General features: G+C 55.2%; 1 protein-coding gene across 1 annotated transcript in view; it reads left to right on the top strand.

The window, feature by feature from the left end:
* Positions 1-1,301: 1,301 nt before the first annotated feature.
* C1QL1 (complement C1q like 1) overlaps positions 1,302-25,508 on the top strand; it is a 106,225-nt gene continuing 82,018 nt past the window's right edge. Inside the window, 1 exon segment of the mRNA XM_075059819.1 lies at positions 1,302-1,311. Within this exon segment, the coding sequence (XP_074915920.1) occupies positions 1,302-1,311 (10 nt within the window).

Genomic DNA, 25,508 nt, shown 5'->3' with positions numbered 1-25,508 from the left:
GCCTGATTGCTACTCGCATGTGGCACGGAAGGAGCGCTACTCTAGTGTCAGCAGACGGAAACAGCTGCAGAGGGTTATGGGGCCCCATCTCTCACTTAAGTTAATTCTGCTGCTGTTGCTCTAGTGAAGACCCACTGCACCGGTAAGCCATGGCCTCGATCTCCATGTCACGAAGCTCGGAGCAGAAGGGTAGAACCTGATTATTAAATAAGATTAAAAGAACTACGAACGACACTGGTGAGTCAGGTCTTGTCTCCTCCCTGGTTCCGACCCTTTATCCTTAACCTGACATGCGCTTTGGGCATCCCCTCGTGCGGGTTTGCGCCGTTGGGCGTCGGAGCTAGGGGTCACCTTGCCGGAGGAGTTTCTGAGAGGGCAGTTTCATGCGGGAGTGGGGGAAAGGTCCAGCATGGGACCTGGTTTGTTGAGAGTCCCAGTTTCCTCGACACCGTTGTTGGTAGCATTGCGCCTAACGGAGCCGCTTTATCCTCGGGACCATACGTGCGCCACCACCAAGCTGTGATGTGATGTTGCCTATGAGAGCTGTTGCGCTTTGTGGGCAGAGGTTGCTGGGGAGCAGTTAGGTTTGGGGTACCTGCTCTGCATGAGATGCGGACTTGAGATAGCCTCAACTGAGCAGTATATCGGTCTCATCTATTGACTCGTTGTGCTCTTTCCCTCGTCTGTCGTTATGTCGCTCGCTCGTGTGATCGTTTGTAGAGACTTTTGGGGCATAGGTTGGCTGGATTGCATGGTCGTCAGGACAAACTCTGTGAAATGGGGTCAGAGGGATCCAAAATCACCACAGGCTCCTGCAACCTGTGAGGAGGCCAGGTGATAGGGCCTTAGATTGAGTGTTGTGAGACTTACGCGATTGCTCTCATAAAGATGGCAGGAATGTTTGATGACGGTCAGCTGAGCTAGATGTAACATTGGGAGGGGTATAGTGCTACTGAACATGGGCGCTATGCCTGTTGCAGGGGCTGTGTAAGATTGAGCAATTGGCATCAGGAGGTTTGTGAAATAGCCGCAAGAGTCTGGTAGCGAGAAAGCTCGCCGATTGTATAAACCCTCTTTGGTTATGGATACTTAGGTAGGAAGGGACCCGAATGCGTCAAGCAACAGGGCTCTGAATTAACTTAGGAGCAGAGGTTGCTGGGCACAGGGTCCTTGGGCATGAATCGGAGTACGGTGGCCATACCGGTGGCTCCCTTTGTGCCAACCTGTAGAATCAGTTGGCTCACCCGGCCTCTGGAGTACTGTGGCCGAGGGAATCTCGAGAAGATAATTGAAAAGCGGACATGTCGAATGGTGAGTGTGTGGGTGTCTGTGACTCCAGCAGCTCACACAACACTTCTAAAGGACCAATAATTTTCAGACCAGTGTGATTCCCTCCCCACCACCCCCGCTATAATACATAAGTGACTACTTTCTCAGTGTGAGACTTCAATTTGTGACCTGGGCGAGAGGGCACATCGTTTTCGAATTAGTGAGCTCCGAAGACCCTAGACGAGCCGAGGCTAGTAGGGTGCGCAGCAAACCAAGTGGATAGGAGATGTGCTATCAGACCTGTTAGCTAGATAGAGGATGCACCCCAGCACTCAGTCAAAGGAGTATTTATCAGCTCCATCCGTGGTATTGTCACCCACTCCTAGTTCGTATGTGCCCCTATTGGGTTCCGTGATCTCCTGGGGCTCCGGCTGGTTCGCAATAATCGGCTGTTATCGCAATAACGCCTCCTGGACTTATGCCACAAGGAGGCTATAGGCGCAGGTCTTCAAGTCGAGGCAGGAGACGTCTTGTGTCGTCATGGAGAGCCAAGCTTGGCCCCGTTTTTCCTCCCCCGCTCTGCTTGCCACACCAAAGAGGGATGGGCTTCACTATAAGCCATGGGTCAGAGGCCATAGATCTAAAGTAGTGGTCAGGTGTTGCTGATATAAGAAAGATTCAGCGAATGCTTGGTGGCAAGCTAATTGGGTTTGGTATTGCTCAAAAGAAACACTCCAATTTCTTAGATAACAGTTTAACTGCGACACGTGGCACCTCACCCAAGCATCATTGCAGGTGTCTATAGTGAGAGCTGAAGTATCGGTACCAACCTATTAAGGATACCCAGCATTGCAACAGCCCTTCTGCCACCCCAACGCTCACACTGAAGTACACAGTGGCCCTCCTAAGAGAAGGTCGGTGCGGGATGCTAGAGTTTTGATCAATATACCAAACTATCAGCTACATATGTTCTTACACCGAGGGACTAGTTCTTTGCTAATGAGGATAAGGTAATGGCAGTGTTACATATGTTAAGGATTCGCCATCATCTTACTCACATACTTGTTGTATATATGATGTATCTATGCATTCAGTGAGGTTCAGGGTCTAGATGTCGTGACTGTCTGACGTGGGATGAATGCAAAAAAGTTAAAGAAATCAAATTCCACAGGCACACAAACAAATGGGAGGTGAGACGATGCGGATGAAGTTATACATTTTCTCATTCACTGCGATGATCCTATTGTTACGGCATAATACACTATATTAATGGTCCTAGTAGAGCCAGCGATGATATAGTACTGTGCTTTGTCAACTCAACAAAACCTGGCCGAGTGTTCTTCGCCTCTATACAAACTGATGCTTGTCGTCATTGTTTGTTAGAGATTCCCTCATTGAGGTTGGTGCACGTTCGCAGGCTGTCTGTGCAGGCTGGCAGCACTTCAGAGAAATCATGCACACCACAGCCAAACATCTACCAACAGTGGATGCCGACCTGAGATCCCTTGCCCGCGCAAGTATGGGGGATGTGTGTCTCAGCCCTTCCCTGCAGGGGCAGCTTACCACAGATACAGACCAGGCCTAATGAGCCGGCTGTGACTGATGGCAAGAGTCAGCGCCCCAGCTTCACCTCACTCGACCTCAACGCATGGCTGGTGACTCTCCCAGCTGTGGTGTGCAGAGCGCAGCAGCCCTCTCCATATTATTCGCTGGGAGAATGGAAAATTTGCATGTCAGCTGGCTTAGCCCACGTGGGCGTGGCAACCAGACCCGAGTGATGCAGATGTGGGTGGTGGAATTGAGCAAGTGGAAGCAGGTGGAATTGAAGTGACAAGGGTTGTGAGGTGCCGCTGTTCAGTGCAGGGAGCTCATGCCTGGCACGGCAGCCTTGTGTCCCTGGTCTCCATGTGCCTGGGTGGCTGTGGGGATGCGCTTGTGCATTGCTATCATGTTTGTTAGACAGCCCTGTCATCGCTTCCTACTTCAGATTTGACCTTAGCGGATTAAACTTGAGCAAGTCTGAACCCTCAAGCTATTACCAGCTTAGATCTGATATCGCTGCCACCAGCAGTTGATTCCAGAGCTTGCTCCTCTCTGGTGCTCCAAAACCCCAAGACTCAGAAGCCTGAGTCTTAACCACAAAGGAAAAACGCCTGTGTCCCCTTGTCCTTCTCTTTACTTCCTCCCAGGCTCCCCTGGAAGATTACAGCTTCAGTCCTTGAAAAACAACCCAGAGTTAAGTATCTCTCCCTACCCCTTCTTTCTTCCCTGAGGCTGTTCAGATCCACCTCCGTAGATCTAACACAAAGAGAATTTCCTCCCTTCGTCCTTAGCCTACCCAGAGAAACTCAAACAGGTTTAAAAACGAAGGCTTTATATAAAAAGAAAGAAAGACATAAAAATGTTCTCTGTATCAAGGTTGACAATATACAGGGTCAATTGCTTAAAAGAAAAATATGAATAAACAACCTTATTCAAAAAGAAATACAATTTAAACATTCCAGCAAACTACACACATGTAAATACAAAAAACCAAATAAGCCTCTTGTTTTTCTGCCTTTGTACTTACACTTGGAAACAGAAGATTAGAGAAGCCTGGAGATAGAAAAACCCTCTCATAGCCGAGAGAGCACAGACAAAAGACACACCCAAAAACTTCCCTCCCTGAGCTTTGAAAAATCCGGTTTCCTGACTGGTCCTCTGGTCAGGTGTGTGGTTCCCTTTGTTAACCCTTTACAGGTAAAGGAAACATTAACCCTTAGCTATCTGTTTATGACAAGCCCTTGTAAACTCCCCTCAGTGCACCCCATTGAACCTGGCGTGTCCGGGCGCTGTGACATTGGGCGTCCCTGCAGACACAGGAGCCGGCACTGTAGCTAGGCACAGGCCACACACTGCACTCAGGCTGAGCCAGACTTTGGCATCCTATAGGCTGGGCCATGGCAAGGCGGCTCCCGGGCTGCCCGCTGCTGGGGTTCAACATGCGGTCTGGGCAGGACAGGCAGAGCACAGACAGCACATGGGGTGCCCATGGCTCCCCATCTGGCAGCGGATGCCCGCCAGAGTCGGCCCGTGAACACTGTCAGTGGGTCGGAGCAAGGCAGTCCTGGGGACCATCTCTGCTCTCCTCACCGCTGCGAGGGGTGGGGCTGCCAGGGAGGATCCCCCAGAACAGAAATTCCCAACTGCCAGGGTGGAGGGGGTTTCTCGTCAGGGGCTCTGGGAAGGCAACCGCCAGGAGTGATTCCACCTAGGAAACACTTGGCAGGGTGCAAGTCTGGTGCCCACTGGCAGACAGCGATGTTAGTGGGCGGTGCCCAGACAGACCCGTCAGAAATGCATTAGACAGATAGATGGTCCCAGCAGGGCCTCTCCAGAGATCCAGTCCTGCAGCCTGGGCTCTCAGGGAGGAGACCTCATTCCGGCCCAGCCCAGGGGGGAGTGGGGCCCTCAGGTGGGGATTGCAGCCTGCCAAGAGAATGCGGGATAAACAGGGAGAACTGGAAGTATTGTACATGAGCTAAGTTATGTTTTAATCGGCATCACAGACTTGGTGGGATAAGTCTCATGGCTGGAATATTGGTATAAAGGGCCCAGTTCGTTCAGGAAGGACAGGCAGGGGAAAGGGGCATAGGGCTGCATTGTACAGAAAGGATACGTACACCTGTTCTGGGGTCCAGAAGGAGAGGGGAAGCAGACCAGTTGAGAGTCTCTGGGTAAAGATAAAAGGATTAAAAATAGGGGCGATGTCTTGGTGTGGGTCTATTACAGACAACCAAATCAGGAAGGGAGGTGGATGAGGCATTTCTAAAACAAACAGAAATATCCAGAACCCAGGACCTGCTGGGAGTGGGGGACCCCAACATCTGGCGGGAAAGTCATAGGGCAAAACACAAAATCTCCAGTAAGTTCTGGGAACGGACCAGGGACAACTTTTTGTTCCAGAAAGTAACCAAGAGAACAGCCACGTTAGATTTGATTCTGACCAACCAGGAGGAACTGGTAGCAAATCTGAAGGTACAAGGTGATTTGGGGGACAGTGATCATACAATGAGAGATTCCAGATTCAGTGAGAGGAGCAGAATAAGGACACTGGACTTCGAACAAGCCATCTTTAACAAACCCAGAGAAAGTGATAGGTATGGTCCCACGGGAAGAAAATCTAAGGGGAAAAGGAGTTCAGGAGAGACAAGGTGGGAAAGATTCTGGAACAAATTATTAAACAGTTTGTAAGCACCTGGAGGATAATACAGGTATAAGGAATAGTCAGAATGGATTTGTCATGAACAAGTCAGGCCAAACCAACTTAATTTCCTTCTTTGACAGGATTGCTGACCTAGTGGATGGGGGAAGCAGTAGTCATGTGTAACAGAGTGGGACTCACCCCCTGGCACCTCCTGCTGGTGACTCCAGGAATTAGCTCTGTCCAGCAGAGCACCCCCTCCTGGTGGTGTCCCATCTGTCTTTCTGTCCTCCGTTGGCGTCTCTGGACCCACGTTGTTCCCTGCTCAGCAGTGTCCTCTTCAAGGCCACAGCCCTCCGGCAATGCCCCCTTAGTCCATCTGCACCCCCTTCCGGGGGTTGGTGATCAGCAGTCCTACACCCCAGCCACCAGGTCCAACTGCCCTCTGAGTGCAATCCCTCTTGTCAGGGATCTGGCATAGTACAGTGGCCGCTCCTTAAGGCCAATGGCTGGGTGTACTGCAAGGGGGGAAGGGGGGACCCAGGTCCACCCTCTACTCTGGGTCCCAGCCCAGGGACCCTCTGGCATCAACCTCGCTGTCCTCCTCCTCTCCCCTCCTCTGTCTGTTTCCCTGGGCCGCTTCCCCTACAGCCCCTTGCACCCACTAGGCCCTTCCCTTCAGGGCCTGCAGCCTGGGGGCTACGGGTTCAAGCTCCCTAGCCTCCTCGAGCCTGGCCAGCACTGCTCTGTCTGCAGTGCTAGTCTCCACCCTTAGCAACTGATCTTCCCCTCTCAGAAGCCTGGGACAGCCTGACTGCGCTGCTGCTGAGCAGCCTTTATATATGTCTGAGCCTGGCCCTGATTGGCTGTCCCCAGACTGGGCTCTGATTGGCTCCTAATAAGCCCCTCTTTGATTGCCTGCCACAGCCCACTCTCACGTAAGGCTGTGGACACAGTTCCACGTGACATTCTCATAAGCAAACTAGGGACCTCTGGTCTAGATGAAATTACTATACGGTGGGTGCGCAACTGGTTGAAAGACCACACTCAAAAGAGTAGTTACCAATAGTTTGATGAAAATTAGGACCATGGCTCTACTGGGGTCCCGCAGGGGTCAGGTCTGGGTCCAGTACCATCCAATAGTTTCATTCATGACTTGGGTGATGGAGTGGAGAGTTTACTTATAAAATCTGCAGATGACGCCAAGACGGGAGGGGTTGCTGGCACTTTGTAGGACAGGATTAGAATTCAAAAGTTAAGTTCTCGTGGAGTCCTCGTCCTTGGAAGAATTTAAAAACAAGTTGTGCAAAGCCGTCCAGGGTGGTCCTGCCACAGCGCAGGGTGCTGGACTTGATGACTTTCTGAGGTCCCTTCCAGCCTGATGTTTCTATGATTCCCTTTGCCTGGTGTTCGGGAACGGAGGCTGCACCAGTGCCTTGTGCAGTGAAATTGGGGCAACCTGCTGGGGTGACAGCAATGTGAGTAAGAGGAGTGGAGATGCTGTCCCCAAATGAAAGAACCCTGGGTGGCTGGCACCAGGCTCTGGGTGTTAGCTCACTGCCCTTGCCAGCCAGCAGCGTCTCACCCCCTTCCCTGCCCCAGCCTCTGGCAGAGGGCGCTGCTGGCAGGCACCCTATCTTGGGGGGCTCTGTGGGTGACTGAGGGCATGGACAGCAGCACAGGAGGCAGCAGCAAGAGACGCCCTGTGCCGCAGCCCAGCGACCCCAAGTGGCTGTGCGGGAGCATGGAGCAGCCAGCCAGCGGAGGGAGCCAGCCAAGCCACAGGCTCATGTTTGAAGCACCGGCGCTCAAACCCAACCCCTGAGGTTGGGACCCATGGCCCTGGGCACTGCCCACCCTTTCCCTGCTACAAGTGACTCCCAAGTCTCCTGCTGTGCCAACCCCTGGAGCCCCACCAGCAGCTGCTCCTGGCTGGGTGTCCTAGGCCAGCTCAGCTCTGGTGCTGTGAGCAGATCTTCCCACTCCCCGGCTCCGTGAAGCCTGTGTCAAAGGCATGGCCAGGCTGAGACGCTGCTTGATGACAGCTAAAGAATTACAGGGGGACAAAGGCTCTGTGGCAGGGGGGGGAGGAGGGATGATTTTAGGGTGGTCTTCGCCTAGCCAGTCTGTCCCCCACTGGGGGCAGTCACATTCCCTGGTCCCCCCACTGGAAGCCAAAGCAGTCTGGGGAGGGAGTGCGGGTTCTGCCCAGCTGGCTGGGGCAGGGAGAGCAGGGGTCAGCACAAGGCATCGTTGGTCCCATGCCGATCCCTGCTTGCGGGGTCTGGGCTGATGTGATTGGGAGTGATGGACGGGCTGCGGAGCTGGGCGGCATGGCATTGTTTCTCCCGCCTTCAGCTGCTTTGCTCCTGTGCTGTCACCACTCCTGGGCTCCCCCAGTTGGAGACTATAAACCCAGAGTGACAAGATCCAGAGTGGAAGGGGGGCGAGGAGCATGTCTGAGGCTGATAGGGAGCAAGCATGTGATTTGCGGTGGGGGGGTGGCTCCGAGCCCTGTTCTGACAGCTCAGCATCTGCAGGGCACTGTCTGTTGGCAGAGGAGATAGTAGCGATAATAAGGACGCAGGGGAATGCTTAACCCGTGGCTGTCCTGCCCAGGCTGGGGCGCCCTTGGAGCATGGCACCTTCAGACACCCTGGCCTGGACCCCGAGGCTGCAGCAGAGGGGAGGGAGAGTGAGCAGCCTCCCTGGGCCAAGGCAGTGCCGGGGGAGGGGAGCACTTTCCCAAAGGCCCCCCTCAGTGGGGGAGCGGGGAGAGTCTCCTTTGGACCCATCTCACAGCAGGCAGCAAGGGCTCGTGGATTGGGCCAGAGCATCATGGGGCCCTGCCCTGCTCTCATTTGAGGCTGCTGGGTGCTGTGGTCAGCCATGTCAATAACGACACACAGAGACTGTCACAGGGACATCATTAAAAACAGCCAGTGATTGTGTCGCTAACGCCTGTATCATGCTGCCATTTCCGAGGGCTAGACTCTGCACCCTTAATATCCAAGAGACAACGGGTGCGCGGGGGGTAACATCTCTTACTGGTGAGAGAGACAAGCTTTCGAGCCCCCAGAGCTCTTAGGGCTGGGCAAGAAACCACAGCAAAAGGCAAGTGGGACAGATTGCTTAGCACAACACCTGGGACTGACACTGCTACAACTACAAGGCATGCAGCCTTAATAACGCTCTTTTAAGAGAGAGAGAGTGTGCGTGTGTGTGTGTGTGTGTGTAATTTGTGTGTTTTTCACAAAAGCAAACTGAGAAAAGAGCAATTCCATCATGTCCTCAGCAGGGCTGAAACCTTTAGCTCCATTGTGGAGGCCACTGCTGCTTGAGCTAATGGAGTAACTGGTAACAGTAGTAGGTTGTCATCCTCTATGTGCACCAGTCCTAGAGTTTCATGGGTATTTGCTGACAGTGGGTTTCATGGGTATTTGCTGACAGCAGGATGGTGAGACTCAGGAGTCCTGGGTTCTATTCCAGGCTCTGGAGGGGGTGTGCTGTAGGGTGCACAGAGGCTTCTGTCCCATTTCCCCATACTTGACCCTTTTTACATCATCCCCTCCAACCTCTCCCTGACTCTTCCCTCCCCTGCTCCTTGGCTCGGTCCCGTTCTCCTTGACCCCCCACGTCAGTCTGCACTTCGCCAGCTTCTTGTCCCAGTCTCACTTTCTCTCCAGACTCGTCCCAATTTACTCTTTCCCCTCCCCGAGCCCCCATTCTGGCTTTTGTCCCTCCACATTCGGATCCTCCCCCGAAGCAGCTGGGTGCCAGCAGGAGCCTCACTCAGAGCCCGTCTCTCATGCCCTAAGCTCTCGAATCCAGTGCCCAGCCCCACCCGCCTGAGACAGCTCACAGCAGCCGTGAGAGGGAGAGTCCCGTGTGGCTCTGTAGCCTGGGCTGGAGGGAGCCCGCTCAGGGCTCTGCGGGGATGGCAGGTGCAGAGTGCGCTCAGCGCTAGCTCCCCACACTGTGGCTGCTCCCCGATTGCTATGGGCCTGCGCGCTGGGGCTCTGGAAACATCTGGGGGCAGGGGTTTCTTCTCAGCTCCAGATCCTGCTGAGACCTTTCACTGGAGCTCAGCACAACCAAACAGGGCCTAAGGAGCCATGCGCAGACAGGCCCTTCCCCAGGGCAGTGCCTATCGCCCCCTCAGCTTACGCAGCTGATGCCACCACAGCGGTAAGGGTGCCAAACTTCCTCCCCAGCTGGTGTAAATGAGTGTTGCTCCAATGGAGTCAGTGGGCCAGACTGGTTGCTCCACTGGAGTCAGGATTTGCACTAGCTGAGGATCTGGCCCATGCTGTTTGCTGACGCTGCATTGGGGTTAAAACGTGCACTTGACGCCAGCATGTGAGCGAGCCCCTCTCAGCAGCCGTGTCCTGCAGGGGATGTTATGTCACTTTGTTGCCCAGTCAAGCATAGAGAACATGACTCACCCCGTGACCCTGGAGAACTGGGTGGAGAAGGGAGTTCTCCCTCGCGGTGGTGAAAGCACTTTCCCCGTGGACATTTTGTTTGTTTGTTCGAAACAAAAAGGGTTTGGAGCTGGAGAGGACGTGACCTTGAGGAGACGGCAGAGATTGTGTGGGCAGGGATTAGATTAGAAACTAAAAATTAAAGTAGCCATGCATGGGGGAACTGGGAACCTCTGCAGCCCACCGAGCCTGCATCTGTGAGAGCAGCCCGCCGAGCCTGCGTCTGTGCGAGCAGGCTGCAGTGCATGGGCTAATTCACACGCTTCCCATTCCCAGCACAGCTCTCTCCCCCACCCTCCCCCCAGTGGACTTGGGAATTAGACTGAGTTATGCTCACCTGGGAAAACCCACTGGAGCCAAAGGATGCCATTAAGGCTCCTCTGCCAACACAAATAGTTTGCTCTTCCTCAGCTCCTGCCAGGGAAGTATCTCAAAGCACTTGGCAAAGACTCACGTATTAAGCATCACAATCTCCCCTTTAAATGCACAGATGGGGGAACTGAGGCACAGAGTTGTGGCCTGACATGCCCAATGTCACACATCAGGTCAGTGGCAGAGCTGGCAACAGAACCCAGACTCCTTGCAAAATGTGGCCCACCCAGGCAGGGGGAGAGAGTGAAATATGTCAAGTGTTTATCATCAGTGTCATGGGAAGTTCTGAGGGAACAGCCTGTGTGTCTGGGGGTGGGGGGTGGATTTCAGGACAGTCTGGCAAGGCTAATAATATAGACAACATACAGATCACTGATCAGCTCCCAGACTGGGCTGGGAATGGAGGCATTCAAGGGACAGAGCCAGACACTCAGCATGTGTCAATGGTGCAGCTCCACTGAAATGATGCAGGCCAATGTGCTGCACAAGGAGCTTTTCCGCTGAACCCCGCCCCGAAGGGATCCATACAGGAAATGGACGGAGGGGCACGTTCCCAAGGAATAGTGCAAGTGTGTAGGGACAAAATCAGGAAAGCCAAGGCAAAGAATGAGTTACAGCTGGCAAGGAACGTTAGAGATTCTACAAATCCCTCAGACAAACAAGAAAGCTCCAGGACATGGGGATCCGCTGCTCAGTGAAGCTGAACTGGTATCGGACAATGATAGGGAGGCAGAGCTGCTCAATGGCTAGTTTGCTTCAGTCTTCTCTCAAAAAATAGCACGTGACTAGATGACTAGTGAAGTTACCGTAGCCAATAATGGGGAGGGGACGCCAGTCGGGAAAAGTGAAGAACACGTCAGAGAACTTCTCCCCAATTTGAATGAATTCAGATCAGTAGGGCCTGATGCTATTCGCCTGAGGGTGCTGGAGGAATTAGCTGAAGAAACCTGGGAGCCACTGGCAATAATTGCAAACTCATGGATAAGCGCCGACTCTGTGAGTGCTGGAGAACCCACAGGGAAAGAAAGGGGGTGCTCAGCACTCCACTGGCGGGCCCTGCCAATCAGCTCCTACCCCTCCCTGCAGCGCCTCGCACCTGCCTCTGATCAGCTATTCAGCAGAGGGCAGGAGGCACTGGAGGGGAGAGGGAAGAGCGGGGGCAGGAAGAGGTGGCGTGAGGGTGGGGTGCGCTCGTGGGAGGGGTGGAATGGGGCAGGAAGAGGTGGGGGAGGGGAGGGAAGGGACAGGGTGAGGTGTGGCTTTGGGGGAAGGGGTGGAGTGGAGGCAGGGCCTGGAGCGGAGCAGAGGTCGACTACCCCCAGGGAAATCAGAAAGTCAGGGCCTGTGAACTCACAGATCAGAGGAGAGGTGCCGGAAGCCCGGGAAAGGGCTAATCTAGTGCTCATCTTTAACAAAGGGGGAAAGGAGGAGCTGGGGAATATAGACCAGTCAGCCTGACCTCGATACCAGGGAAGCTACTAAAGCAATGTATAAAGCATTCCAATTGCGATCACAGAGAGGATGGAGGGGTAATCACTAGCAGCCAGGCAGGATTTACCAAGAACAAATCCTGCCAGACCAGCTTGATTTCCTTCTCTGACGGGGTAACGGGTTTGGTGGATAGGGGGAATGCAGTGCACATCATATACCTGGACTTCAGCAAGGCTTCTGACAAAGTCCCACATTACATTCTGACAAGTCAGCTGGAGAAATGCAGGCGTGGCAGAACGAGCATGAAGTGGCTACCTAATTGGTTAAACAACCACAGACAGAGTAACTCTTAGTGGAAAGATGTCAGATTGAGCGAGGTCTCAAGTGGGGCTCTGCATGGATCTGTTCTGGGTCTGGTGCTGTTTAACATCTTCATTAATGATGTGGGTGTCGGAATAGAGAACTCACTGATCAAGTCTGCAGATGACCCAAAGCTGGGAGGGAGGTGCTAATACTTTGGAGAAGAGAGTTAAATTCAGAGGGATCTTGATAAATTGGCGAACTGGGCTACAAATAACAAAAATGAAATTCAGCAAAGACAAATGTAAAGTGCTACACTCAGGGATGAACAACCAAACTCACAAGTACAGGCTGGGGGATAACTGGCTCGGCGGCAGCACTGCGGGGAAGGATCGGGGAGTTGTGGTGGCTCACAGCCACGCCATGACTCAGCAATGCCAAGCTGTTGCAAAAAGAGCAAATACAATTTTGGGTTACTGTGACAGGGCGCAATCAGCAGCACCCTGATCACTGGCGTTGCTCCAGCCTGGGAAAAGAGGCAGGCCCAGCTGGGGGCAATTGTACTCTCTCTGGTAGGGGCTTGTGAGCCCCTGGATGACAGTCATTGGGTTTAACAAGGTTACTGGGGAGAATAGAAGGGGAGGAACCAGGAAACAAGAGGCAGCTCCAGTGGGGCTCAGAAGGCAGCTCCGAGAGGGCAGGGTCTGCATTGCACAAGTGTTATTAAGTAAGAGGGAAATAAACGTGCCCCTTGGTGAAAGATAAACAGTCCGGTGGGTTTGTGCCTGGGAGACCATCTGAACCGGCCGGGCAATGAGGGGCATGGGGTAGGAACAGAGGCACAGTGTGCAGCTCACAGGAGGTGATAGCACCACCCTACTCAGCACTGGCTAGGCGTCAGCTGGAGCACTCTGTCCAATTTTGGTCACCAATGTATAGAAAGGGCATAGAGCAGATGTGGGCAAACTACGGCCCATGGGACCGTCCTGCCCGGCCCCTGAGCTCCCAGCTGGGAAACCTTGTCCACGGCCCCTCCCCTGCTGTCCCCTTGCGGTCCCTGCTCTGGCCTGCTGCTCCCGCTGGGCAGTGTGGGGAGCACTGCTGGCTCTGGCCAGGTGTCCGGCTGCCAGCTTCTGCTGCTGGTAAGGGGGCAGGAAGCGGGGGCGTTGGGTAAGGGAGCGGGGGATTCTGGGGGGCAGTCAGGGAGGATGGGGCAGTTGGATGGGGTGGAGGCTCTGAGGGGGGGCGGTCAGGGAATGGGGAACAGGGAGGGTTGAGAATTGGAGTCTTGGGAGGCCAGTCGGGGCGGGGGTGTGGATAGGGGTTGGGGCAGTCAGGGGACAGGGGTAAGGAGGTGGGATCCTGAGGAGGCAGTTAGGGGCGAGGGGTCCCAGGAGGGCATGGTCAGGGGATGAGGAGCAGAGGGTGGTTGATAGGGGGTGGGAATCCCAGGGGGGTTGTCGGGGGGGGGTGTGGATAGGGTTCGGGACAGTCAGGGGACAGGGAGCAGGGGGTGATGGGGGTGGGGTTTCCCAGGAGGGGGCAGTCAGGGGACAACGAGCGGGGGGTTGGATGGATTGCGGTTTCTGAGGGGGGCAGTCGGGGATGGGAAGTGGGATGGGGGGCGGGGGCCAGGCTGTTTGGGGAGGCACAGCCTTCCCTACCCGGCCCTCCATACAGTTTCGGAACCACAATGTGGGCCTCAGGCCAGAAAGTTTGCCCACCCCTGGTATAGAGAAACTGGAAAGGATCCAGAGGCGACCAACAAAGATGATCAAAGGGGTGGAATGCAGCCGTACAAGCAAAGGCTGAAGGAACTGGGTACATTTAGTTTGGCAAAGAGGAGATTAACAGGGGGACATGATAAGGGTCTTCAGATACTTGAACGGCTGCCGCAAAAAAGATGGAGAAAAGTTGTTCTCTCTTGCCACAGAGGGCAGGACAAGAGGCAGTGGGTTCACACTGCACCAGAGCAGATTTACTCACTGTATGAACAGGTCGTCAATGGAGCAGATACCTTGGGAGGTCGTGGAAGCTCCTTCACTGGAGATTTTCCAAAGGAGGCTGGAGCCGTCTGTCTTGGATGGATTAGACCCAACAAATCCTGCATCTTGGCAGGGGGTTAGACCAGGTGACCCTTGTGGTCCCGTCTAACCCCATGGGTCTATGTCTATGATTCTATGCTTGCCAGAGCAGCTGGGCACCTGGCCACAGGGTCCTCCAATAGCCGAGGTGGGAAATGCGTCACACAGAGCCTGCGTCACACAGGAAGCACTGTATGTTGCATGTGCGCATGTGCACCTGTAGCCACATGTGCATAGTTGTGCACTAGAACCCCCCCCCACAGCCCCCACCAGGCTGCCCCCTTGCAGACATATCCTCATTCCTCAACCCAGCTGTACCCAGTCCCAGCAAAGCCGCCCCCTTCCCCAGTGCCATTCCCAGCACAGGGCCACAAGGAGCTCTCTTCACTTGGTCCCAAGCGTAACTGCCAACTTTCCTTCTTTCCTGTGGGTGCTCGACGACCCCCCACTCCACCCCTTCCATGAGGCCACACCCCTTCCCCACTCCCATTCCAACCCCTTCCCCAAAGTCCTCGCCCCAACTCTGCCCCCTCCCTGCCAATATTACAACTCCTTCCCAAAATCCCGGCCCCGCCTCCTCCCCTGAGCATGCCACATTCCCACTCCACAGTGTTAACACTGCCAAACAGTTGTTTGGCGGCGGCCGGGCAGGAAACACTGGTTGGTAGGTGGAGAAGCGGGGATGCGGCACACTCAGAGGAGGAGGAGGAGGTGGGGGTGAGGGGAGCTTGGCTGCCAGTGGGTGCAGTGCACCCACTAATGTTTCCCTGGGGGTGCTCCAGTCCCGGAGCACCCACGGAGTCGGTGCCTATGGTCCCAAGCATACGTTGCCCTTTCTGAGGAGCTAACCAAGGTTTGGGGCTCTGGACTTTTTAGCTGGGAGCACAAATCAGTGATAGTTAGGTATTGATCTGATGCAGTTGTATTTACTTGCAAAGACAGGACAAAGTCCTGCTTCTCCAAACGCAGGAGAACCCAACAATAAAGGGAACAGTTTCTTAGCTGACAGCCTCAAGCCTCTTTAGCCAACAGACCCCAGTGCTGTTTCTAGGGTTGTCACCCATCTGGGTTTTATTGGGGCAGGCTGGTTTTTGGCCTGTGTGCGGGTGCCATAGGATTGCCAGGTGCCCAGTTTTTCACCAGAAAGTCCAGATGAATAAGGGACCTGTCAGTGTGTGACAGACCCCAGAAGTCTGGCTACCATGGGGCAGGAGGAGGCGCTGGGCCATTCACCTGCACCACACCCTGCTAAGCCGGGGCTGCCTCCTACCGCCTGACAGACTTCCTGTCAGGCTGCAGCAGCTCCCACTCCAGCCCCACAGCACAGGGAACACAGCTGGGGGGGCAGGGAGGTGGAGATGATCCAGACAGTGATTGGGGAGGCAGGAGAGGAGCCAGCGACAAGGTTGAGGTCTTGGGGGAAGAGGCAGAGAAGGGGCAGGGCCTGGGGGAAGAGGCAGGACCTTGGGGGGCCGGGTACCAGCAATTAGAAAGGTGGCACTGGCACCCCAGCTGGTTCTCCAGCTGCTCCTCAAGTCACACACAAGCTCCTGCCTGGCTTTCTTGCTTTTCGCCTTGGTCTCTCTGATCTTGCCTGTCCTCCCTTCCTCTGTGTTTCGTCTCCCCCATCCCGCTGCTAGTATTCAGCAGCAGCCCTCTGCCCACTCAGCCCCTGCCCTCCAGCCCAAACGCCTGGCCAGGTTCACAGCCCCCTTTGGAGTTAGCTGGGGAGCTTGACTGATCCGCTGACAGTTATGTGCCTTGCAGGCTGTGTTCCCTGAGAGTCACAGTCCCCAGCTCAGCGTCACACGTGGTTCTTCCAGGTCTGGGCTAGGGCCCGTGGGTGGCGGGCCGGGGGGAAAAGACGCTGGCTGTGTGGCCACTTATTCCTGCCCTGCTTCAGGGACTAACTTGCCCTGCCCAGCCTGCCCTCGCTGCGTGTGTGCACCACACCCTGGGGAGGGTGGGGGGCACTGTCCTGCTGCAGACACGCGCCCAGCACTTCGCCCTCCTCCCTCACCGAACAGACTCCTGCCCCGGCCTCCTCCTGCGTGTCCTCTCCCCAGCTCCTCGGATCCCCTCCTGTCAATGTGCAGGAGTGCTGGGCAGAGCCTGGATGCGTGTTTGAAATGACCCCTGCTGTACACAAGGCAAAGGAGTTAATTAAATTACATCCCCCCTTGCCCCTCGTGGTGCTGCTGGCACCAATCCCACAGAGCCCCGGGACGCACTAGGCAGGAGCCAGAGGTGAAAGTAACTTACAGGACATACCAGTACTGCCGGAGTCCTGAGGGGTGTGTGGCCTCATTTGGAAGAGGTGGGGCCTCTCAAGATTTAAAGGTCCTGGGGCATTGGCTGTGGCTGGGAGCCCCAGGGCCTTTAAATCAGCCTGGGGCTCCCAGCTGCAGAGGTGGCTGGGAGCCCTCAGGGCTCAGGGGCAAATTAAAGAGCCCAGGGCTCTGGCCGCCGCAGGAGCTCTGAGCCCTTTAAATCTTGGCCCCAGCCCGGCCGCTGGAGCCGCGGGCAGGATTCGAAGGGTTCTGGGCTGCCCACTGTGGCAGGGAGCCCAGAGCCCTTTAAATCCCCGCCCCGGAAGCCGGTGCGGTCTGGCATGGTGTACTGGCTCTTGCTGGTACACCATACCAGACCGTACTGGCTTACTTTCACCTCTGGCCAGAACCCAGCTGGGGTAAGCCAGGGCAGGTTCACTGAAGTCTCAGGCGTGGCATCCATTTACAGAAGCTGAGGACTGGGCCAGCTGTTGTTAACCTTGCTTGTGCCTAGGTCCTGACTGGCTCCCCACAGAGCTGAACTCATCCTGTGAGCCAGCTGCAGCGAGGAGGCCCACTGGGAAGAGTTAATGCAATTAACACCTTGCCTGTCTCTAGTGCCTTCTGCCCCAGGCTCTGAAAGCACATCACAGACCCTGGAGGATGGTCAGTGTCATTACCCACATTTTACTGAAGGGAAACTGAGGCACAGAGAGAGGAAGCAGTGCTCCCCAACCAACCCCAGGGAGGGTGTGAAAGAGCCAGAAGAGGAATGCACATGTGCCAGTGCCAGCTCTAACCACTATCCAACACTGTCCCATACATCTGAGAGAGGGTCTTCACCTTGGCGCTTTGCCCTCTCTGCTCTGGGTTTCATGCCTGGTGTAAGATGGGGCTGTTCAGTCAGGAGGGCTGCTTACAGCCGAGGACTCACCCCGGCGCCGCTCCAGGGTGGGGCTGTAAGAGCACCCAGCCCCATGGCACAGAGCTGCCGCGTCAGCAGTGCATGGCCAGGGGATCTTAAGGCAGACGAGAGGAACTGGAGAGACAGGGGAGATCTCCCCTCTCCTTGTGCAGCGCGTGTCGGGACAGTGGTCAGCACATCACTTCTCCTCCTGCCACAGGAGCTAGTGGGGCACTGACCCAGAGAGAACAGTGCCCCCTACTGAGCCTTCCTGGCGCACCCTGCTCTCCTTCCAGCCCGGTGTAGCGCACAAGCACGGACAAGCTCCCTCCCTGTGGCACCCCTGGTCTCGAGTCAGGGTGGCCAGGCCCCAAGGTAGCGTGTAGCTGGACTTTGACTGACTTCTCCCCAGGTGATTGCACAGGGGAGGTGGCTGCTGTGCACCCGAGCGTCCGCCTCAGCCTTGGCAGCCGGAGCCCGTTGCTGGCAGCTCGCAGTGCAGGCCAGGCTTGGATCGGGCTGGGAGGTGCAGGGCATTGTTTGGCTTCCTTCGCCCCAGCAAGGACCCGGAGTTATTCCCCAGTGCGGGAAGGTGCATCGATGAGGGGAATTGGCCCCCGGTTCTAGCGATCGCCGTTGCTCTCCCAGGCCAGGGGACGGAGGACGCCCGCTTACCGTGGTGTCTGGCTGGGGACACAGAGGACCCAGGGAGTGAGAGACAGAGCTGCTCCCCTCAGAGCTGCTGCTGCAGTTGCAATCGCAGGCAGTAGCCGTGGGCAGCTTGTTCTGGGGAGGAACTGACGTGCCACGCACTTGGGGGGCCCCAGCCCAGCTTCTAGCATGGAACCAACTAAAAGGGGACACTCGCCGGCAGTCGAGGCGTGGGGGCAGGATTGAATGGGCCCAGGTAGCCCCTCTGAGGGTGCAGGGTGCTGTGCTGGCTGGGGCGTGTGTTTGCTCAGTGGCGGGGGAGAGGCTTGAGCTCCCCTGACAATGTCTGGCTGACTGGCCAGGGTCTTAGCTGCTGCCCTGTCGGCTTCGATTTCAGCTGCTCCCTGCCCCCGGACAGATACTGCAGCTTGGCACAGTTCTAGCAGCCTTCCTGGGGCTAGCACGTGTACCCTTGCCGGGAGGAAAGCAATGGTGCCAGCCCAAGCTCGCAAATGAGAAACCCTCACACGGCAGGGCGGGGCCGGGAAGCCAGCGCCCGGCTGGGGTCATAGGAAGGGGCAGTAATAGCCCCCCCACCGCATCCCCTATCTGAATCCAGCTGAGCAGCTTCAACCCTCCTGCTTCCCTTCTCTCCCCGCCCCATGTCAGTCCCCCTGGTCCTGCAAATGGAGGAGAGGGGTGGGCCTGGGTTGGGCAAGGGCTGGGAGGGCTCAGCCCTGCTGAGGGGGAAGGGCTGGCTGGGTTCGGCCCTGCAGAAGGGGAAGGGCTGGGCGGGCTCGGCCCTGCAGAAGGGGAAGGGCTGGGCAAGCTCGGCTCTGCTGTGCAGCCCAGGTTGGAGCTGCATGTGCTGGAGGCAGGTTAACGCCGAGCCAGGGTACAGATCAGTCCTCACCCTAAGAGCCCTGCCAGGCGGGCTCTGGCACCTCGTGCCCTGTCCCCCTGTGGGGGGAGCTGAGGCCGTCGTCTGATCTCAGCAGAGCAGCAGCCAACTGGGCCAGTGGGGAAGTGCTGGGGGTCAGAAAAGAGACCGGCACAAGGTCAGGATGCTCGGCTTTGCCCTGCAGCGTGACCCACACCCCCTCTGCCAGGGCCTTGGGGCCTTCCCAGGGGCTGGCGGGGCTCAAGGGAACCCACTTGGCTTGGGTGGGTCTGCCCAGGGGCTGATCACAGACATGCCAGGCAGCAGTGCTAAGCGCCGCAGCCCCTCGCAGGATGGGGCCCAAACAATCTAGTGATGGGCTGGGTCCTCCGGGCGTGTCACTGTGAATGGGCCAAGCACTCAGCCAGCATGACTTGAAGCTCGTGGGCTGATGCCCCAGGGGGACCTGGCCCATGGGTTTCTCAGGGGGGCACATGCTGTGCAGCCCCATGGAAGGACACAAGCCCCCCTGAGCTGTGTTACACCTCCCCCGCCTCAAAGCAGCCCCAGGAGAGGAGCAGCAAACACTCAGGAGTCTAGTGCAAACACTCCCTTCCCCTGGATTTCCCATGCACCTAGCAGCAGCACTCACCCCTTGCCAGGACACAGCCCTCGCCCATGCACTGGCACCCCCCAGCCTGTGCCCTCCTGCCTCGGATGCAAATGGCAACAGCAGGTGCAGAGGGGCAGGGGCAGGCCCCTGGGCGCTGAAGGGCAGCAATAAAATGGTCAAGAAAGCCACCAAGGAGCCTCCTTCCATGGGCCCTGCTGAGCCTAGCGGGCGTGTCAGAGATAACAAGGCAGCTTTGCCAGCCCGCAGGTCTCCCTTCCCTAGCCTGTCTTGGGCCTAGCCACTAACTGCCTCCGTGGGCTTTCTCTTGGGCCTTAAATCTATGCTGTGAAACTGGGCTGTGTCTGAGCTGGCTGCATTTCAGAGGCAGTGGAATCTGTGGCCTCGCAGTGCGGCTGTGTGCCGCATCCCACGTAACAGCCTCCTGCTGATTTCCCACGCTGCGCCCCTCCTGGCAGGGGTCTCTGTGCCGTCTGCGTCTCTCCACTGGAGCTGGAATTCACCCCTCCTCTGCTCACACTGCACCAGGCCCAGAGTCCTTGCCCGCCTGCCAAGGAACTGTGACTGTGTGGAAGGGAAGCTAGACCCTAAATCCCCCTAAGATGCTCATGAAAGATCCTGTGGCACTTTCTGCAAGAATGAAGACATTAGCAGCAGGTCCTGGCCAAATCCCCACTGGGGCAATTCCATTCTGCCTTCTGAAAATGCTTCTGCAATTTCAACTGGACACTGGCTTCTTCATTTCCTACCCCACAATTGCCGTTGTGCAGCTCTTCTGCGTGCTGTTAAACAGCTGCCTTGTTCCACTACAGAGGTGGCTGCATTTCAGTGACGAGGCCAGGCTTGGAAAGTGAATTCCAATCCTTTTGGCTAGAAGGTAGTAGGGAGATGAATTGGTGGCACTGATTAATAATATGGCAAGAATGAATTACTGATGAACTGGCAGGCTTGTGGGAAGATACAAACTGGGTGGCAGCCAGAAGCAGCCTGGTTTCTGGGCGATGGATTCAAGACATCCATGGAATTGTAAGATGCAATTAGCTGAGTGAGGAAGAAGCTGTGGGAAGAAATTAAATCAAGGCAAAATGAAAAACAGAGCTTTGAAGAGTTGTAAACCTCCTTCCAGACCCTAAAAGGCTTCTGTACACAGGGAGATTTACTAGCATAGCTCTATGAGTTTAATTATAACTCTAGGGTTCCACCCTAGCATTCCCCATGTGCGCATGCTTATTGCGGAAGAAGAGGGCCTTGGGGTTTAGCATTTACTGCTTTCAGCCCACCTCGCCTTGGCACTGTGTTGTTCCTCCAGCCACAGAGCAGGGCGACACTCCCAGCCACAATGGGTTTTATTCTAATTTCAGAATGAAACGAGGACTTTCTAAGTGGTTCTACATTTTAAAGACCCCTCCTGGGATGTTCCATGATTTTTATGTTCATGGGTAATGCAGAGAAAGTGGATAAGAACATGAAATCCTCCTGCTGGAAGATTGTAACGTAACATGACTTAATTGCTTAGAATTCAGAATGATAACACACGGGAACCCAATGCCAGAGAGAGACAAAGCAGGCTGCTCCATAAAACACAGAAGCGCATCTCACCTTGCTTTATTCTAGGCTGGGTTTTTTCAGATTGACTCAGATTACATGCTTCCCTACAGAGCCCTTTGGCCTGCAAGCAGGACCATGTAGCCCCTTACTCTTAAACTGACAGCTTACTATTTGAACACTATTTTCAGTAAACCACAATGAGGAGCAAAAGTATTTGGCTGATATATTCAACTGAGCCTTATGGAGCTAGGGGCTCAACTCCCAGAGGATTCCCGTGGGATCTGGGATCCACTAGCCTTGTGGAAAAGCCCAGCCTCTGTGCCACAAATTTGGTTTGATTTTAATTCACGCCAAGCAAGCACTGTCACTGAGAAACTCCGGACAAAGCTGGTTTCCTTAGCTCCTGCGCTGAGGCTCGCTGAGCTCCAAGGGAGCATGCTGTTGTGGATGAGGATTACATTGCACCACATCCGTTCACAAAGGCCCAGGCTTTGCAATACAGACCCGTTGCCCAGAGGGTGGGTCCCCCTGGAGATGCCAAACCAGGTGATGGCAGGGCCCAGGCAGCAACCTTGATCCTTACTGTTCACTCCCTGAGGCATATGTTTCAGACTCCATTACTCAGCCAGAGAGAGCGCTTCAGGCTGCTGGCAGACGCTGAACAGTGATGAGCTCTGAGGAGCACGTTGGAAAGGCATCCAGGAGGATGCACATTGAGCTTTTCATGAGCACACACCAACCACTGGCCTCCAGCACTCAGAACATCTCAGACATTTCTGGGACACTGCTTCAGAAGGCCAGGCAAGGGTGTGAGCAGCCCCACGAGGCACTGCCTCGGATGGGGATGTCCCCCTGTTTACCTGAGATCCCTGTGGGATGTTCTGTGAGGAGGGCTTGAGGACACTGAGCTTGTGGATAATGCCCTGCTACTGGACTCACCTCTCTTGGGCTCTGTTCCCAGCTCTGATACAGACTCTGAGCCTCAGACCTGCCTCATCCACTCAGACGTCTCACTTTGCATCGGGCGCAGTGCTTGGCACGAGGGGGCCCTGCTCTCAGCTGGGCCCCGGGACAGAAACCCCAAGAAAGCCTGTCTGAGGCGAGTTTCTGGCTCTCCAGGCTGGATGCAGCAGAGCAGTTTTGTCATTCATTCATGTCTAGGACTCTCCCAGACAGAAGTTTTCCAGGACTCAGCACATGCAGGATGCTGTATCCCACCTCCTGACATGTACAAATCCGGCTGTATCACTCCCTTCTCACCAATTGCCCCCCGCCCCCTGTGACACTCCAATGTCATGTAATGAGGATGTGTTCTGTAAAAAGTATGTCCTGTGAGGTGTCATTCTAAAAGTCTTGATCTGCTAGACCATAATATCTCATAGACTCATAGACTTAAGGTCAGAAGGGACCATATGTGCTATTGTCGTATGTGAAGTTATGAAGTTTGGCTATGTGTGTGTTACTGAAACAGGTTGTGAGGTTGAAAACACCCACAAGCAGCCTTTTAGGTACAACAGTAAAAAGGCCAAACAATGTTAATGGCTCATTGAGGAAATGCCCACAAGCACCAAGATTACCCCAGGAACTGTGTGCAACAGAAACCTCTCTGAGCGAGCACTGCACAATGGGAACGGTCTGACCCAGGACACAGCAAAAGAGCTTTCCAGCGAGTAGGAAAAAGATACGAAAAGGGGACAATGACATCATGAGGGGACCTCACTCTCCCTACAACACCACGCCTGGGAACACCTGATGGGCAAGGAGTGACCTCGGGGAAGTGATGGTCCCAGGCTAGATGGGTCTTTAGCCTGTGTATGAAAACCTGGGCAAGCCAAGGCAGCTTGTGCCTTAAGAGTCTGCCAGCCTGTGCATCACTCAGGGTAAGAATTTGTTAATTTATGTCTTACCTATCTGGTGTGTTACGCTCAGTTTGTGTGTTTGTTTTATATGCCCTGTAATCTGCTTTGATCTGTTTGCTATCACTTATAGTCACTTAAAATCTCTCTTTTGTAGTTAATAACCTGGTTTTTGTTTTTTCTAAAACCAGTGTGTGGAATTCATAACTGGGGGGCGGTGGTGGGGGCAGCTGTGCAGATCTTCGTCCACAGTGCGGGAGGGGGCGGATTTCCTGAGCTTACCTTACAGTTCTCTGTGCAGCACAAGTCGATACGATTTGGGAGTGTACACTTGGGTGCTGGGATTTCCCTAGCTGAGTCTTCCCATTGTGATGGGGCAAGGCCAGATGGCTACAGTAAAGTACTGAGAAACAGGTATGTTAGCCCCAGGCTAAACAAATCCCTAGTACCCTGGTAACCAAATGGCAGTTGCTCCAGGTTAATCAAGGCACCTGGAGCCAATTAAGATCTTTCTAGAAGGCAGTAGAGATAGCTACTTTAATTAGAACACCTGCAGCCAATCAAGGCAGGCTAATCAGGGCACCTGGGTTTAAAAAGGAGCTCACTCCAGTCAGGCAGGGAGGAGCCAGAGGAGAAGGAGTGTGTGTGAGGAGCTGGGAGCAAGAAGGCAAGGAGCTGAGAGTGAGAGAGTGTACTGCTGGAGGATTGAGGAGGACAAGCGTTATCAGACACCAGGAGGAAGGTCCTGTGGTGAGGATAAAGAAGGTGTTTGGAGGAGGCCATGGGGAAGTAGCCCAGGGAGTTGTAGCTGTCATGCAGCTGTTACAGGAGGCACTATAGACAGCTGCGATCCACAGGGCCCTGGGCTGGAATCCGGAGTAGAGGGCGGGCCTGGGTTCCCCCCAAACCTCCCAACTCCTGATCAGACACAGGAGGAGCTGACCCAGACTGTGGGTTCCACAAGAGGGGAAGATCACTGAGGTGAACAAATCCGCCAATAAGCGCAGGACCCACCAAGGTGGAGGAGGAACTTTGTCACTCCATGCAGAGCTGAGTTCAGTGTCTGTGTCTTTCTGCAGCAGGGCGTGTCCCTACCTGTGTGTGCTGGAGGAGGCTTGAGGGCTGCACTTTGCAATCACTTGATTAGCATTTTGCTCAGGCTGTAAATAGATGCCCATTGTGACCCATACAACGCTCCATTGACATGTAGATAGACAGACAAACATCTCTGGCCTGTTTCTCCCCTTTTCCAGTGACCGGCCCCAAGTCACAGACCTTAAGAACACTGTGTTCAGTGCCTGTACATAATGCCCTGTGTTAGCCGTACACACGTCTCACCATGACACAGGCTTTCACTGGAGACCTTACAATGCACTCTTTGGTGAACTAGACCCAAGGGATGCCTGTAGCCTTTACACATTCCTGTATCCTCTGCCAGTTGGCACCAAGAAGCCTCTGGGTCATAGACAGGCCTTGCCACAAGGATCTCACAATCTGAACAGACAAAAGGAGTGAGGGGAAACTGAGGCACAGGTCACCCTGCATGACAGTGTCAGAGCTGGAAACAGAACCTAGATCTCCTGAGCCCCACAGAGCACCCATTGCACCGAAGCATGGGGCCAGCTCCACAACAAACTAGGTGGCCCTGTAAATATCCTGCTTCTGTGTTTGACTACAGGGTGGGAGCCTGAAGATACCTGGCACGCAGGCAGGAAGAGCTCACTCCACCCACCAGGCTCATCCCTTTCCAGCGCTTCCAGCCCCACCTCCCAGCCTGGGTGCAGCACTGCCCTCCCAGCTCGCTGAGCTTGTCAGACTGCCCTGCACTGGTGCCCGTCCCTGGACTCAGCACAAGGCCATTTGCTGGGACAAGCTTCCCAAGGGCCCCAGAGCCTCTGCAGAGACACAGTAAAACTGAGTGATATGGGGCACTGTGGGCAAGGAGCCTCTGCCCATGGCACCTCCAGGTTGGGCCCCAGGAGGGAGCAAGAGCTGCTGGGTTCCACCTGGGCATTTGATGCTTCTGTTTCCAGTGGATGAGACAAAACAGCTGCCCCGCACCCTGGGTGACGCCGGAGGAGAGGCAGCAAACAGGCTCCAGCCCAGGGCTCAGGAAAGCGATCTGGCTTCTACTGCTGGCTCTGCCACTGAGTGAGCCCCTGGGTCAGTCGCTGCCCCTCTCCCACTGCTCATCCAGCGGGCCCTGCGTCAGTGCAGCGCCCAGCACAATGGGGTCTGGCACCAGTCGCAGCAGAGGGGCTGCTTCCATGTATGCTCTGCAAAGCAAAGCAGGCTGCGCCACACCGTTTCCATACTGCCTGGTGCACAAGGTACCTGGAGCAAAGGGGCTTCCTGGGCTGCCCTGAGAGTGGGTCACATCCCCATGGAAGTGGGCCTAACACACATGAACAGCCAGCTGCTCACCTGCTGCAGGATCCAGTGAGTGTGGGACTCCTGACTCCAGCAGGCTCCAGGGCTCCTTTTCCTAGCTCTGCCTCTGACTCACTGGGGATATTCACTTCACTCCACTCCAGCAGGCTGTGGGGCTGGAGTAATGGGAGAAGAGCTCCGAGAGCTCCAAGGAGAGGGGGAAACACAGCAGGAAGGCAGGGGAAAGGCTGGGCTACACGGGGAAGGCAGGGGAC

This window comes from Chelonoidis abingdonii, chromosome 21 (genome assembly GCF_003597395.2).
Source record: "Chelonoidis abingdonii isolate Lonesome George chromosome 21, CheloAbing_2.0, whole genome shotgun sequence".
Classification (NCBI taxonomy): Eukaryota; Metazoa; Chordata; order Testudines; family Testudinidae; genus Chelonoidis; species Chelonoidis abingdonii.
This window is presented reverse-complemented; position numbering and strand designations above follow the sequence as displayed.